At 32.2% G+C, this 16,920-nt stretch overlaps 1 protein-coding gene and 1 long non-coding RNA gene across 3 annotated transcripts; both read right to left on the bottom strand.

Annotated features, from left to right (window-relative positions):
* Window positions 1-485: 485 nt before the first annotated feature.
* LOC126723480 (cytosolic sulfotransferase 15-like) lies at window positions 486-1,984 on the bottom strand. 2 transcript variants are annotated; one of them, XM_050426911.1, is made up of 2 exons: window positions 914-1,984; window positions 486-676 (listed from the first exon to the last, which is right to left on the bottom strand). In XM_050426911.1, the coding sequence occupies exon 1, from the start codon at window positions 1,933-1,935 to the stop codon at window positions 919-921; it is 1,017 nt and encodes a 338-aa protein (XP_050282868.1). In that variant the 5' UTR covers window positions 1,936-1,984; the 3' UTR covers window positions 486-676; window positions 914-918. The 2 variants fall into 2 exon arrangements, with proteins under 2 accessions (XP_050282868.1, XP_050282867.1); XM_050426910.1 differs by having other exon boundaries at window positions 486-681; window positions 914-1,983.
* Window positions 1,985-11,201: 9,217 nt separating this feature from the next.
* LOC126723479 (uncharacterized) lies at window positions 11,202-16,054 on the bottom strand. Its single transcript, XR_007654330.1, has 5 exons — window positions 15,875-16,054; window positions 13,127-13,279; window positions 12,738-12,929; window positions 12,573-12,649; window positions 11,202-12,068 (listed from the first exon to the last, which is right to left on the bottom strand). It is a non-coding gene; the product is annotated as an uncharacterized LOC126723479 (long non-coding RNA).
* Between the last annotated feature and the right edge of the window lie 866 nt (window positions 16,055-16,920).

Genomic DNA, 16,920 nt, shown 5'->3' with positions numbered 1-16,920 from the left:
ATTAACGTAAGGTAATGCATCATTTTAGAAAAATTTTGATATTATTTAAGGGAAAATATAAAAAAATTGTAAAATATAAAAGTTATATTTTTCTTTCTCATAATTTTTTTCTTTAAAATACTTCTTAAACCAATATCTGTAGTCATCCTTTAACTTTTAATATCTTTTTTATCTTAAAATTAGCTCCAGTTCAATCCAATATTAATTTGACCAGTGTCAGTAAGAAAGATAGTGCTTTAACAGAGACATAGACCACAAGGTTCACAATCCATCTCATTCTTTATGGATTTAAAATTATTACAAGTTTTATTACCGATATTTTACAAATTATTATATCAATTTTTAACACAAAATAAAATAATAATCAATAGGTTTATTTATTATTTTGATTTTTATTGTTATTCAATTTGTAATTTTTTTTAATATTAAAATTGATAACATTATCCATGATCACACTCCTTATATTTGAGTCTGGCTACATGAGGTGGTAAAAACAAGCATCAAATCCTTTTATTTGATTTATCAAAAACTGAAATGCTTTCATTAAACAACATGCTAATACCATATTTGTACAAAAGAGAAATTTTCTTACAACATGAGGAGTACATGCAATATTGTTCGAGTTGAAGAGCAATTTAACCGCATGTGAATTTATTTGAACAGTGACTTCACCTTTCTATCCTGCATGGAAAGGACAAGTTATATAGATAATAGTGCAAATTAAAAAGCAAAGGCTAACAACACGTACGAGTAAGGCAAGAAACACAAATTTTTTACAATTACTTTATATGAAATATTGTGATTGGACTTTCACTTTAGCATCATTGATACTATTTTTTTTAGGCACCAATGATAACAATTTGTATCAACAATCGTGAAAGATTTTGTGTCTCTAAACTTATTGATTACTTACCTGTTCTAAGGTAACACTTTGAATGACAAACCAGAATCACCTAACTTCTCCTCCATGACTTTGGTTAATTGCTCCGCCATTCTAGGTGATAGATAGTTTACCCAATCTCCCACCTCAGCTTTCCTAAACAAGTTTTTGTTTTCAAAGTTCTTAATAGACTTGCCAGCTTTGTTTACCTCCAACTCCTTCAAATTCTCAAAACTACAGAGCTTTGCTATCTTTTCAACACAGCCAGCTCTCTCTTCCTCCAAAGAAAATGGGAACCCAAGAAAATCAGCCAACTTTTTCAAGTGAAAACTAACATCCTCTTTCATGTCCTCATATTTCAAGAACAACACCTTGTGAGGTCTCTCTATGCTCTCTTTCCAGTACCCCAACATGTGGTCCCAAAATGGACCAAACCCAACAATCCCTTTACAATACATTTCAAATGCATCCTCTATTGGCATTGGGGCTTGAGTTTTTGGAATAATTTTGTTAGTGTAATGCCACGAGGAGACAAAAGTATCAAATGGGTTTCGACAAAGATAAACAACCCTACTGCTAGACTTGTTGATAGGATTAGCCAAAGAAGCAAATGGAACATGAGTGCCAAAAAGTCTAGGTTGTGGAAGGTTGGAAAGGTTGGAAAGGTCAGGAAGTTGCTCATTTGCATAAAGCTTGTACTCAAAGAAAGGTACAAGATCGTGGGGGTTGTAAGAAAGCAAAGGGTGGTTGTTTGAGATTGGAAAACGCTTTCTATTCACAATAGCAAAGGCCAAGGCTTTTAACCATGTGGTGCCTGATTTTGGTATAGTAGCTAATACTACATCTGTGTCACGTGCTAGGAAGTGCTTTTGGAAAGAAACTGTAGCTTGAATCTCCATTGGCTGGCACCAAAATCCTTGGTACTTGTAGAGATAAGGGGTTCTCCATCCTTTTTCTTTTGGAAGAGAAAGAAGAAGTTCCTGGCTTTCATGGCTTAGCTTTTCTCCTTCTCGTGCTTCTTCTCCATGGTTTTTTGTGTAATGGGTGAGAACCATATTGAAGTAGTGTTGGTTGTAATATTGGCATGAAAATCAACTCACAAATATAACTTCTTTATAGTTGCACTTCATCACTGTTTTTTTTTTTTTTTTTTTTTTTTTTTTTTTTTTTTTTCTGTCAGAAAATGAGGTTTGGTCTTTTCTACCACGTTGAGCACATGTATAACAAAAGTTCAAGCCACAAAAGCCATTGTGGGCTACAACTTGTCATGCCTGCTGCACCTTATTTAGACATGTTGCTTAAAGTTTCCTAGTTCTATACGTCTACCAATGGGGGACCTTTCTTTTCTCAAAAAGAAGAATTTAATTCGTTTGTCCCACACTATTTTGGATGAGGAAGATGCAATTTTATATGAATGCTCCTTTCAATATAAAAGATTTTGAACTTTTTTTTTTATATATAGGAAAGATTTTTAATTATAAACTAAAATCAACAGCATGGAAACATATTGTTACACTGAAATTATAGATTTTTTGCTTCCTTGTCCATGTTTGATTACATCCACTTATATGTAAGTCACTATAACTCCGTAGGCTTTAAGGCCTCTATATAGGCCACAAATAAATTTTACTAGTTCCCATTATTTTGGTTTTTTCTTTTTTTTTTCCTTCATCCGTGTGTCATTCATGGACTCCTCAAATGTTGCAGGCTCACTCATGTGAACCTTGCATCTCCATGTACACGAGAATCTCAAGCCACACCATTCTTTTTTATATAGCACCCATGACAATATTACTTTGTTATCTTTTGTATGGGTTCTACAGGCTTACCTTATACAGTTCACACTTGTACGGACTCCAAGCACACACATCCTGTCCCGCTCTCTCATGTGAGTCATTAACTCTCCGTGGGCTTTAAGGCCTCTATATAGGCCACAAAATTTTTTTACTAGTTCCCCATTATTTTGGGTTTTCTTTCTTCATTCGTGCATCATCTATGAACTTCTCAAACGAGGCACACTCACCCATGTGAACTTTGCATCTCCATGTCCATGGAAACCTTGAGCCACACCATTCTTTTAGATATAGCACCCATGCTAATATTACATTTTTGGATATTTTTCTAAGATAATTTGTATGGGCTCCACAAGCTTATCTTGTGCGATTCACACTTGTGTGGACTCTTAAGTACACGCACCCTATCCCGCTCCAATTAGAAAAGGGATCTCAATGACTTTGCCACTTTAATGCACACCGAAATCGGCTCTAATACCACTTGTTTAGTAGATAACACTTTAGGGAGATTCTAATTGAGTACTTAATATATATATATATATATATATATATATATAGAGGTATACCATTTAACCAAAAGTTAAGTGTATGGGTTTCAGCCTAGTTATATTATATAAATTCTTCAATTTCTTAAGTTTTTCTCCATATGAAACTTATTCACTTACATACGTATATCCAACATAAAAAAAAATTAAAAAAAAAAAAACCAACATATATGCTTTTCTTAATATAAACTTCTAAATATGAAAATAGCTAAAAAAAAAAAAAAATTAAACTGCAAATGTAAGTCTAAGAACATTCATCAATAAATACTTGCAATTTTATTTTGAAAATATGAATGTATCATTTTCAACCTGCTTGATTTGGAATGTAATTTGACTTCCAACATGTCTTCTACAGAATGTATTGTAGAACAAATTTTAAATATTTCACAATTTAGTCTAGTTATGAAATATCTAAATTAGCACTTTAAATCCAAATTTTTATAGATATAGATTTGTAATCTCCATATGAACAACAAGATTAAAATGCTTATCAACTAATTATGAAATGAGAGGTTTGAATTTTGTCAACAAAAGTAGTGTTAGATACTGTTTATATAAATTTAAATGACGTAAATAGCATTCAATCTACTCATTTCAAAATTTTTTGTTGAAGTGCACGCACTCATTTTATAATTAATTGATAGGGTATTTTATTAATTCTTAGATTATTTATGGACCAATCTAAATCCCAAAATGAAATATATATATATATATATATAAAGAGCAGAGAGCTTATGTGAGACATCATGATATTTTGCCATGTGACGCACTCTATGAAGAGAATTGAAATACTCTTAACCCACATCAGAGATAAGAACAAATTTAAAAATAAAGACTTTTTATTTCCTTTAGTTCAATGTTTCAAGAATACTTTTTGTTATATTTTTTATTCAATGTTTTAAGACTATTATTTGTTTAATTTTGTTTAATGTTTCAAGACTTTTCATTTCTCTCACACACTTTTTTTTTTTTTTTTTTTTGCATTTCCATTCACACATTTCACTTCTACTCCTTTATATACACATGCTCACGGCCTTTCATGCCTTCTCATCTCAAATACACTCAAATAAAAAACAATGTCATTTACCTTCAACCTTCCAATGACACCTACGTAACTCCAATATTGTAGTACTATTAATATCTAGCCCGTATGAGTAGGCTATGACCAAGGAAGGAGGCTTGCGTTTTTTATTCAATGATGGTAGCTTATGGTTTTTATGTTGAAGTTGAACGTTGTAGATTTTGTGAATGCTGTGATTCGCTTTGAGTCTTTGAGTGTTTGAAATTTTGGTTTGGGAAAATCACAAGTGTTTTTTTTTTTTTTTTTTTTTTTTTGAACTAAAGAAAAATAAACATTCTAATTGATTATTTATGAAGTTAGCTAATTTTTTATTTTTATATTTTGTGATAGAACTCATACTTAGTAGGTTTCTTTGTACTTTTTTTTACTATTATTTTGTGCAGCATGAGTCATAGTGATAAAAATAAAAATCGATGATGATTTCAAAGTATTATTCACTTTTTCTTTAAAATTATACAGAAGTCCAACTAAAGAGAATTAAATTTTTATAAATAAATGTGTTTTTAGCCAATTTCTCTTTGTTTAATCACGTTCTCTTTATGTTGATACTTACAAATGATTTTCTTAATTTCATTGAGATAATGAATTGGGTGTTTGTGATTAAGGTCTCTATATTTGGTTGTGAGAATAGAGTGGTTGAGGAAGTGTTTGAGAATTTGCTTAAATTTATGTAATTTTAGGATATAAAAGTATTTTATGCTTTAAATTCTTATTTAAAGATTTCAAAATCATTTAATTAGTTTTAAAAATAAAATATACTTTTAATAATAAATATTATAATATGTTATAGTCTTATATTGTTATATAATTTTTTAATAATATATGATATAAGAAAATCAAGTTTCAAAGTATTTAACAATATTGTGGGCAAACATAAATATTATACAATAAAATAAGTATTATATGTAAGTAGGTCTTAATATACATAAAAATAATTTTAAATGAAATTGTAAAGCAATCCGTGCATCGCACAAGACATCATCTAGTTATAATAAATAGGTGGGGGACATGAATTGAACTATGTGATGTTAAACAGTTGGGTTAACTTAACCTACCCAAAAAAATAGTAATAACCAAATAATTGAGTCTTTCAATCTTTCGAAGAATGGTGGTAGGGTCAATTAAACAGAAGACTCCACTTTCTTGCCATGATAATTCTTTCTTTTTTGTTCTTAAGGGGCTGCAAATGGTCATAGAATTGTAAATAAATTTGTAAGGATAATGTTAGAAGTTTGAAATAGATCCATGTCACTGCAAATGCAAAGTTCACCATTTCAGGAATAACATTGTAATAGTAATCAGTAAAATTTGAAAGAATACTTTGCCTTTAGGAACAGAACAAGTCACCAATTGATTAAAAAGATCGTAAATAGTATATAAAGCTTTTATTCTTAAAATATTTAAGAGAGGTCATTGATAATCAGTCTTATCCCTTTGAGAGATTTTTTTTTTTTGGTGGTAAATATTGATATATAAAGCAACTAAGAAACAACAAGAAGGCGGGAACTAGTCACCACAGATTTATCAATTACAATAAACTCCTTAACCATAGCAGGGGTATGGACAAAAACAGCAAAATCCTGGTCTTGAAATCTTCCAAAAGCAGCAAGGACATTAACACACTTATTCGCATGCTGAATTTCATAGCTAGGAATTCTTAGGAATAGAGACCTGCAATCATTTACTAGAGGAAACAAGTAAGGGTGAATATTAACCGAGCTGTTCCATCCCTCAGAGCCCACACAGGCTGATTCCTTGACAAACTACCATTTGGTTCATTCACAATTTTTATTTATTTATTTATTTGTTATATATGAGTGTGTGCACATGCTTATTGAGAAAGAATATTAAAAAAACCTAAATTTTACAAATAAAAAATAAATTTGATCTAATATATATATATATATATATAAAGTTTTTATATTTTTATTCTCATTTCATGCAAAATAATTAATTTCTTTAAAAGGTCGAACTTTTTTGAATATTTGAATTAAAAGATTTAATCATGTTTTTCTTGGGTCAATTATACGTATGAATGATTAATAATATAATTTTCAAACTTTTGAGGGGGCCATAGCGACCCCTACTCCATCCCCAACACCTTCTCCACCCGTGTCCCCTGTCCCTTCCTCTCAACTTTAACAAAGAGTACTTGCACTTATCTATAACCAAAAGGTGACCCAAAAAAATGGTTGACATGTGAAAATAAAAGGGGTATCTTATGAGCCCATTCAACTCACAAAATGTGGATTCCACATGTATATAGTCGCTTCATAGAACAAGCTCATAGGATAATTATTACGGGCAATTGTTCTCAGTCCGACATGAGCATGGGGTATATAAGAATAAAGTTTCTCTCCAAACTCCTCATATATTTCTATATTGAGTATGGATTTTGAAAATCTAACCGTTGACCATTGATTGTATGTTCTTATTATATTTTTCATGCTTGTAAAATTTCAAGAAAATCAAAGATCAATTACTATTTCATCAAACAAATGTTAAAATTTCAAATTTTTGTAATATAAAATTGTGTATAAAAAATAAGTTTATTGATCGAATAGTAAATATTATCTAATTTGAACGAAATTTGATATGCATGTTAATAATATAAGGAACAAGAGATTCAACTGTTAGATTTTCAAAATTTACACCAAAAAAAGAGATATATAAGAAATTTGAAGAGTTTCTCTCCAAACTAGTTTAAAAAGAAACTTTAATCAATGAGTAGCTCACTCCATAGAACAAGCTCATAAGATAAACACTATGGACAATTGACCCATGTTTTACCAAAGAAATCAAACTTTGTTTGAAAACAAAAATAAAAAGAAATATTTTCATATTTTACAAGGTCTTTTTGAGATTCAAAAGCTATAAATGATTTTTTTTAGAGGAAAACATCATAAAAAAAATTTTACCTTTGAAAAGTGTTAGGAGGTCAATTTTTTTATTTATTAATTTATTATTCTTCATAAAAACAAGTGTATAAGTAACAAAAATTGGAAATAATTATATAATAAACTCCATAATTAATTTGATATTATTTTTAAGTTAAACTATAAAGCTTTAATTAATCAACAAAGTCTAAAAAAAAAAAATTACACCACGATGTATGTGTGTGTGTATATATCTAACTAGTCAATATCCCATGAAAAGATTTTGAATTTTTTTTTTTTTTTTATTCTTTGTCTAAGTGTGCGTTTGGGAAATAATAAAAATTATAAATTATTTCACTATTCAGCTTATTTTTGCTATTAATCATGGATCCCACTGCACTTTTTGATATTATTTATGGGCCACACTATACTATTTCAACTAACTTTTACCTTTTTTACAATACTTTCAGTAATAAATTTTCAGTTTCAACAAAATAAGCGGTATCTAAATGGGCCCTAAATATGAAATTTGATAATTATGATAATAATTAATAAACATTTAGTTTGATTGTGTTCGTATATGAAGCTATCTCTTCTATCATTTAAAGAAAATATGATGCAACAAAATTCTCCTGAAATATTCAAATATGGAATAGAATTTAAACTCAATTAAATATATATTATAATAATGACATGCAAATCTTTGCTCAAGGTTTGGTTTTCATTATATTATAGATTATTGATGTATTTGTATTGTGTGCATAATTTTTATTTTCCTATATGTTAATATTGTTCTTTTTTTTTTCTTTTTCCTTTTTGGTCCCTCTAAGTCAAGTATCGTACAATTTAGGAAAACATATAAACAACTATTTGTCTACGAATTCACTCAAACTTATATTCAATTTCACGGCATGTTTAAATGTCAATTTGTAATTATATTTTAACATTTACACAAAAGAACACCTTGGATATTTACTATACCAAATCTCACAATATGCTTGAGTATTATTTTAGGATTGAATTTTAGCACTTGTACACGGGACCGCAATGGGAATTCGCAGTACCTAGAATCTATCTTTATCATTTGTAACATGGCTGAGCTGGTTCCTTCTATGGTATTACGTGGATTTTAGCATCAACAAGCTGTGAAACATAAAGGCACGGCTAGAGGGTTACACTGTCATAAATGGCCGACAGATTGAAAGAACATACCCACAATTTTCATACAGATACAATAGGAGCTGATGAACAATTACAATGCACATTTATTAGGTCACTGTCTTAGAAAAGGAAAGTGGGGGGGACCTTGAGACCTTGACTTGACGTCGGTTTTCTGCCGACGTTGTACAAAGTGCAGTTTTCTTTTGTTTGTGTCAGTTGAAATATGCAATTATAAGGTTTATCTCGTGCTTTATATCATTTCAATCAATGTGGGGGCTAGTTAAGGTTGCACTACTTTGTCACATCGTGATTCATGACCCTGAACCTGTGCATAAATTTTCACTTCATTGAAATCCATCTCTTTGATTTGATGTCCACTCAAAATGAATTGTGTTTTGGCAATAAAATCTTTTTAGCTTATCCAAAAAAACAGCAATTTATAAGGAAAACAATAAGGAGATGTAAGTAAAGTAAAACCGATTTAACCTGTGTAATAGCTTAATTTTATGGACATGATCATACTTTAATTATCTTTTAATTTCTCTTAAATCTCTAATTATCACACTATTAGCATCTGTTTGGGATGGGTTGAAAAATTCATCTTATCTACACTTTTATCTTATTTTTACTACTGTTTATGATTTTTATTGTACTTTTTAATACTATTTATAAGTCCCACGGTATTATTCAGCTTATTTTTTAATCTATTTTCTACACTTTCAACAAAAAGTTTTCAATTTCAACTAAATAAACTGTTCCCAAACAAATTCTTAGTCCATTTGAGGACATCCAAATAATAGACTCAGTGAACTTGAATGACGCACTGTAAATCCAAAAGTTTTAAATTTTATCTATCACATTATCAATTTATGAGATTTTTAAAGTATCTCATGAGTAGTCAAAGATTGAGATACTGCTTCCTTTTATATATTTATATACATAAAAATCTTTTGTTGTAGTAATTTTTTTTATTCTATCTTAAATTTTTCCTAAACTTTTTAATGGTTTAAATTTCTTATTTATTCTCATTCAATTTCTCTTACGTATCCACTTTTCAAATTGCATTCAACCTATTCCTTCTCCTTCTTAATCATGCTTAGATGAAGGTGAGGTTCAGGTTACGTTTGAATACGGCTGAAAAAGCCAGCGCGTCTGTGTCTGGCGTTTTTTTTTTTTTTTTTTTTGGCACGCATTTAGGAGACAAATTTCACTGTTATGGCTACTGTTCATGAACAATAGCCGTAATATTTGACTTTTCAACCCTTTTTAGCACATCAGTGGATCTTGTGCACTGTTCACGGGACCCACAAACCTCACTTTTCAGCAACTTTTTCATTAAAAATGGATCCCACAGTACTATTCACACATTTAAAAATTATTTTACTACAGTATTTTTCAGTTTTCAGCTGTATCCAAACGGACCCTCAGTAGGATTTACAGAATGATGTTACCTTTCTATAACCATTCGGTCCTTCTATTTTAATTATTTGCAAGATGTCAATGTGAATGTATCACATGTGAATGCCATTGTTGTTTCTCATTGCTATTGAATGACAATTGGTTTATGTTACCTTTAAGGCCTGGTGGTATAGGTGATATTATCGTTACTATCACTTGCCATGAGGTCGATAAGTCCACACCAAAAATCTCATTTTTTATTTAGTCGAAAAATTTTTTTACAATGGGGAACTAAATGGGACCTAGTGGTATACGTGGTATTACCGTTACTGTCACGTGACATGAGGTTGATGAGTCCACACGAAAGACCCCATTTTTTATTCAACCAAAAAAAAAAAAAAAATTGTTTACAACGGGAACTGAATGGGGATAATTTTTGGACAAGAAGTGGGGTTGACACAAGTCTGTTTTGATCGTGATTCTCTTAGGGTGATAGTTGAATTTGAAGATGCAATCATGCAACAGATTTTCAGCCAAAAAAAAAAAGGGAAGATGTAACAGAAAATCCGACCTTGCTGGTCCATTTGTTTGAAGAGATGAAAATGTTACTTAAGGTTTCAGTTTCAGTTAATGAAGCAGCACATAGGTTAGCCAAAATGGCTGGTTGTCTAGAGATACTGAGCTCGTCTGGCTTGAAGAAGTCCCAGTTAGGTTGAAGAGTGTGATTGATAGTGATGTGCCTCATTATTTTTTTCAATCAAATTTCACCCACTTTTCTTTTCTTTTCTTTTCTTTTCTTAAAAAAAAAAAAAAAAGGAAAACGGGAAGGCATTAACAAAAAAATAATACTAAAAATTAAAAACGAAAAAGAGGTTGGAATGATATAAATACTTCTTATGAGGTTACTAATTTGATATGTGTGTTCTTTAACAAAAGAAAATGAAAAAACCTTTAAAGGGTCCTAAGTGAGCAAGCATACATATATAAGAGCCTATAGAACATATCCTCAAGTAAGGCCGTAAAGTTAGTTTGACATGGCCATTCTTTTACATAGCTTAGAGTTATATTAAGTGTAACTTGAACTTAATGTAACTCTAACTTAATAACTTCTTATTGGATTAACGTTTCGAAAATCTCACTGTTGAATTACATATTCTCTATGCTCTTAACACATATATTAAGTTTTGTGTCGATCAAATATTATTTACTATTCAATTTAGAAAATTAGAAATCCATCTTTTACGCACAATTTTAAATACAAAAACTAACAATTTAAAAATCTATCCCAAATTGCCAAGGATGGAATTGGAAGTTTGCTTTAATAGTGTCTAGACTAACTTAGGAGTCAAAAGAGTACTCGTTTTAAGGTGGGCTTCGGGTTTACACTATAAGGGCATTATATTTCCCACTCCTCCTTAGCAACCCAGCCTAAATTCTGAACAAAAATCCTAATTTATATCCAGGCAATAATCATTAAATTTCTCAAACGAATGGAATTATGGTACAGATGTAAGAAATTACATGATTCTAGGAATTGTCATTACTTTTTTGTTTCAACATTTCTTACGCTATGTAACATGCAAATCTATATCTGTTACTAATTGCTCCTATCTAGTCATTGCTGGCTGGCTTTATCTGTGTGCATTAACAAGCAGTACATGACAATATTTTCCAGTCAGAAACTTGCTTCTCTCGTTTCTGGGAATAATACATTGCATCACAAAGATGGACACTCTCCAAGGGGAAGAAACAACCCACTCAATATTGACTCGATTATTTCACAGAAGATCAGCACCTGTTCCATCTTTTTAAGTCGTGTACCTTGACATGAGAGAGAGATCAAAGAGAATATCCTAGACTGGTTAACAGCATCAGCAACTGGGGGTATAACATATACATCTTCACAGATGATACTTATGAGCACTTAAAGCCAAAGACGGTTTCATTTGAAAAAATTTAGGCCAGTCATTGATCATCACATTTGCACAATGGCTTCTCTGAGAAGTTGAGCCTCTGCTATTATGGGATCTATTTGCAGGACTCCTTCCTGTTTTGAGCCTTCTACTTCCAAAATCCAATCATTGCAGATAAGATCAACTGTTCTCTTGATACCCGCATCCCCCCACACCCACGCGGCCACCGCCGCCCTCTTTTCTTCTGGCTAGGAAATAAGCCACTAATAAGCCGTTGTAGCTCCCTATATTGCTCATCCAAACAAATTGATCAACCTGGCATCAGAGAAGTTGGAGCAAGCCAGGCTTTCCACCCTAGTTAATGTTTCTCATAAAGTTCAAAATCTTTGAGTGTTGATGTCAGGCTAAGATTTTAAGCATCCTGGAAAGAGAAGATATGCAAAATTCTTTAGTGCCCTTAAAGTTGAAAAATATACGTAAAATCTTTTGAACAGTCGTCAAAACAGCTTCAGGAACCTAAAATTAGTAATTACTACAATAACAAGAACAAGCCTTTTTGGGTCTACAATTTTTCTTTTTTTTAAAAAAAAAAAAAAGAAAAAGATACAGATAAGGAAACGCTAGGTGTCAGTGTGACCTGGGCTTCCTTGGACCCATCTCATTATCAAAATTTTCAACATGTGCAGAATTTTCTGTTACAGCAACATCTTATCTGTTGCTGTTGCTGTTGCTGTAGCAGAAAATTCTGCAGATAAAGTTGCTTCAATAACATTAAACTGCCATAAGATACAGAAAAGTTGGGTACAGCCCCCTTATTTAAACTGACAAAGAATGTATTTATTCGGGCACAAAAAAAACAAAAAACAAAACCAAGAAGGTGTTTTAAGTCTATAGGCCCACCGATTTCAATCAATTAGTACTTTACCTCTACTATTTTCTCCCGTGGACAGCTTAGCAAGAGAAGTATGGTATCTTTTTATATGTTTCAATAGTAGCTGGTACCTGTAAGAAACATCAAATGTAACTATCCATAAGCTATGCAGTTCACATTTAACCAAAAGTACAGACACCAAGCAATACCAAGCCATACCAATCCACAGAATACTTTGTGCATTTATCTTGCAAGAGCCCATGGGAGAAGTAAATTTCATATTTCTTCACTCCAGTCCATGGAAATTGGAGCCTCTGGAATATTATTTGTTGGCAAAAGCGATGAATGGTTTTTCTCCTTAATAGGAAAGAGCTTTCCTGAATGTAAGCTCTTGATGATCCAGCTAGCCGGCTGCAACAACATATGACCAAAAAAAGGCTTGAAAGTTGAACAGTGTAGGGAAAAGCAAATACTTGAGAATCTTCATGTGCAAGCAACCAAGAAATATATCTATATGCACTTCTTAGACATTGAAAATTTTCGGAGGGGATGGTACGATTTCCCATCAGTAATATAATGCAATTGTAAAGAGTAAAACAAGTTCTAACCATCATGGGTATTTCTCGCTCTGAGGCACAATGTTTCAAATGACGTGATACCCTACTCTCATCCTCAGCAATAATAGCACCAACAAAAATCTTTTCATTGTCAAGACTCTGAACCAACCACTGAAGGGTTTTAAACACCAGCCCACCTCCATGCTGGGCAACCAAGAAACAGACAACAGACTGAATTAGACTATAATCAACTTTTTAGAAGGAAAAAAACTAACCATATGGAAGAAGAATGTGAAATCAAGCATATCATAGTACAATAAGAATGAAGTTAGGACCAACTAACCAACTACAAATGCTAAAATGGCCATATGGGCGTTATACTGTTATATGTTAACTACATGGAAGTTGCTTCTAAGCAAAATGTGTGATTAAGGTGCATTTGGGAATTCAGGTCTATGGTTACATAGTAACTGAAGATTAAAACTGGACTTTTCTTACCTATCAAAAAAAAAAAAAAAAAAAAAAAAAAACTGGACTTAAGAGGAGAGAAGGTAGCCATCACTAAAATTAAGGGTCTGACACTGAATACAGGTTTTCTCAAAACGAAAATGTTAGAAATCATTATCATATTTGAGCTGGCTGCCATTCTTCTATAAAAGTAGCATATAAAGACACCTGGTCTGACTAATTGTGCTTTAGCATTGATGTGGTAGGTGTATAAAATTCAATGTACTCCATCTTTCTTCTAGATCTTATTATCGGACTAACTAAAATACTTTTTTGCCCCATTTCCATACGCTGCATAATCAAAATTTAATCTTTAGAAACTGAAATTTATCACCATGACTAGATTCTTTACCTGAACTTCTGTAAGCCCATGCTCACTCTTAAAAATTCAAACATTTAAATGTGTACCATTGTTATCACATTAACAATACAAAATTGGATGACATTGCCATTTACTAGGGGCGAAACCTGAATTTTATTATTATTATTATTTTTAGGGAGGGGGTGGGCAAAGTGAGGATTTAAATAAATCTAAAGACGAGCCATGTTGTGTATACATGTAGTTAATGTTCATTAATGTAACGGAATGCAAACCAGTGAATTAACATGTCCTTGTTTAATTAAGGCTTGTGCTGGACTCTTAGATCTTTGTTTGGAGCAGGTAATTCCTACGATGACAGTGAAGATGGATTTGATTATGGATGTGTTCGTGGGTGATGCACTGATTGTGATTTTGTGAAATGTGGGTTTGTTGAGTAACCACAACAGTGTTTAAATTATGCCTAATAGAATTCTGTTTCTTGAAATTCAAAGATTTGTGGTTCTTTGAGAATGTGTTTTCTCAAGTGAGGTCTGAATCTTTTAGGGGGATCTTGAAGGGTGAGGTAGGTTTGATATCAGATGTTGCTTTTACGAAAACTGTAATAGGAGTGTTGTGCAGCAAATGGACAAGTTAAATATGTAATATCCATAGTCACAATGTTCAATTTTTGCTAACATGCCCACTAGAAAGCACATAAATGATTTCATTAGCTGTAAGAGAGAGAGAATTTCTGCTGATGGCCATCTACTTTGGACCCAATCAGGCTTCAAAGAGAGATCAAAAAGATTCAGTGAATGAAATGAAAGGACAAGATAGGGTTTCAATGTTTAACAAAATGAGTGTTTAGTTTGCATATGTATGACATGGCAAATTATTATTGGGAACCAGAAAAAAAATACCTGAGGTACCATAATCAAGTTTTTCTACCCTTACATTTAGTTTTGACATGTCGGCATATGTTATTTCAAATGAAACACTATGGTTATAAAGAGGGACAACCACACTAATGGTCTATAAGCAATGAAACTAATCAATATTTCAAAAGCAAATCAACTAAGATATGATATAAAAATATGTGACAAAAAAAGAAGGCGTGAATTACTTTAGAAATTTTGCATTCATAACTTCATATAAATGAAATAAAATTTATTTTTTATCAGGAGTTACACAGAGTAAAATGCTAGGTGAGACTTGAGAGGTTTATTAATCATCCCGATCTCCCATTTCCATCAAGTCTACTTTTGCAATTTGCATTGTTGGCTTGCACACATTGACTCGTACCATGTTCATGTTTGTGTGCCTTACCATGTCATGTCCTACTTTTTCAGTTGCTAAATCTTGTAACAGGAATAAAGAAAACAGTCAAACCTTCTTCTTTGTTCTTCAATCATTTTAGTTAAAGGTTTAGGATATAGGTGAAGATTAGAGAAGCTAAAATTTCAGGAGTCAATGAATTCTATAAAGACTCATGATTTTAAGAAAAAAGAGTCTACCATCAAGGAGAAAACTAGTGCAAGTTTGCTTAAAGATTCCCAATCAAGTGCTCCACTCCCTCCATGATCTAACTATTTTGCTCTACTCAAAAAGAACTTCTTAACTCTTAAGAGTTAGATGATCAGAAACTTTTGGAAAACCTTTGCATCAAGATCAAACATATCCAAGAAACAACCTAGTTCTCTTGCTTTTTAGGTCTAGCACTCAGCACACAATAGCTACAAGAAGTAATGAGATACAAATTCAAACTTCAGAGTTCAATAATGATCCTTGCATAGGTTACAAGGTCAGTTAAAAGCAATTCCACTGATTTCCCGGTGCTTATTAAAAAATATTAACATTATAGTTTTGTAATCATGCAGGAGCTATGTGACCAAGAAAAGATGGCCAGAGAAAGGCAAATTAAACTAATATAGTCAAGGAGATATAATATGGACTTCAAGTAAAGCTATCAATTAGAGTGAACTGATCTTTACCTTGAATATTTTTGAGAATTTGGTGTAGAAACTATGCTTTCCATGAAGCATGATCCCTACTCTCTCAAAGATATATTTATTGTTATTGAGATGAACTAGCTTCCCAATGCTGGTACACATTGCATCAGCTCGGTTTAAAAGAATCATGTACCTAATAATTGACAATTTTTGAATCATAAAACCACAGAGAAATACATTCAAAATTGGAAAAAATGGCAGCAACATTCATCTCCTGATAAAAATAAAATACAGTAAAAATATATCGATTCTTTTAAACCTTCATACATCAACAAAAAGCAGTTGACAGAAGGTTGTAAGACAAGCATTCAGCTAGACTGGAAAGTCATCTGCAATAAACTCACAATGCGAGCTATAACATCAAACAAATTCCACAGTAAGAAGAAAGGGTTACCTCAAACATGTTAAAAAAACTATCAATTTCAGTTATACTCAGTACAAAACATGAACACAAACTCTAATGACTAAAGGTCCTGTGCAACACAAGCAGTGAAGTAAGAAGATGGTCAACTGCTTCACCAACCCCTCTTACACATACAAGACCAATCTCCAATAATCTCCTCTCTCTTTTGCTAGAATAATGGTTCATTGAGTAAATTCACCCTTTCTTTCTAGCTTAAGTTTTTCGGACAAATGGTAGTTTATCATTCATGGTATCAAATTAGGTGATTCTGATTTCAAACCCCATCTAAACCCTATCTCCACTTTACCTCCTTCCATTTAAAGTTAAAAACTCCGTGTGTTAAGCCCCACTTACTGATTTTGGGGGGGGGCGGGGGGGGGGGGGGGGGGGGTTGTGGTGTTAGAATAATGGTTAAGTCATTAAAATCATCATTTCTATCAACTTAAGCTTTTGGAACAAGTGCTATTTTATCATCTTTAATATATCCTCTTTTGATAGGATCATTCCACAACACAAATTGTCATCTTCTAAACACCCCCCCCCCCCCACCCTCTCCCCCTTTCGATAGGATCATTCCACAACTCAAATTGTCATCTTCTAACCCCCCCCCCCCCCCCCCCACCCC

Source organism: Quercus robur, chromosome 4, assembly GCF_932294415.1.
Source record: "Quercus robur chromosome 4, dhQueRobu3.1, whole genome shotgun sequence".
Taxonomy (NCBI): Eukaryota; Viridiplantae; Streptophyta; class Magnoliopsida; order Fagales; family Fagaceae; genus Quercus; species Quercus robur.
This window is presented reverse-complemented; position numbering and strand designations above follow the sequence as displayed.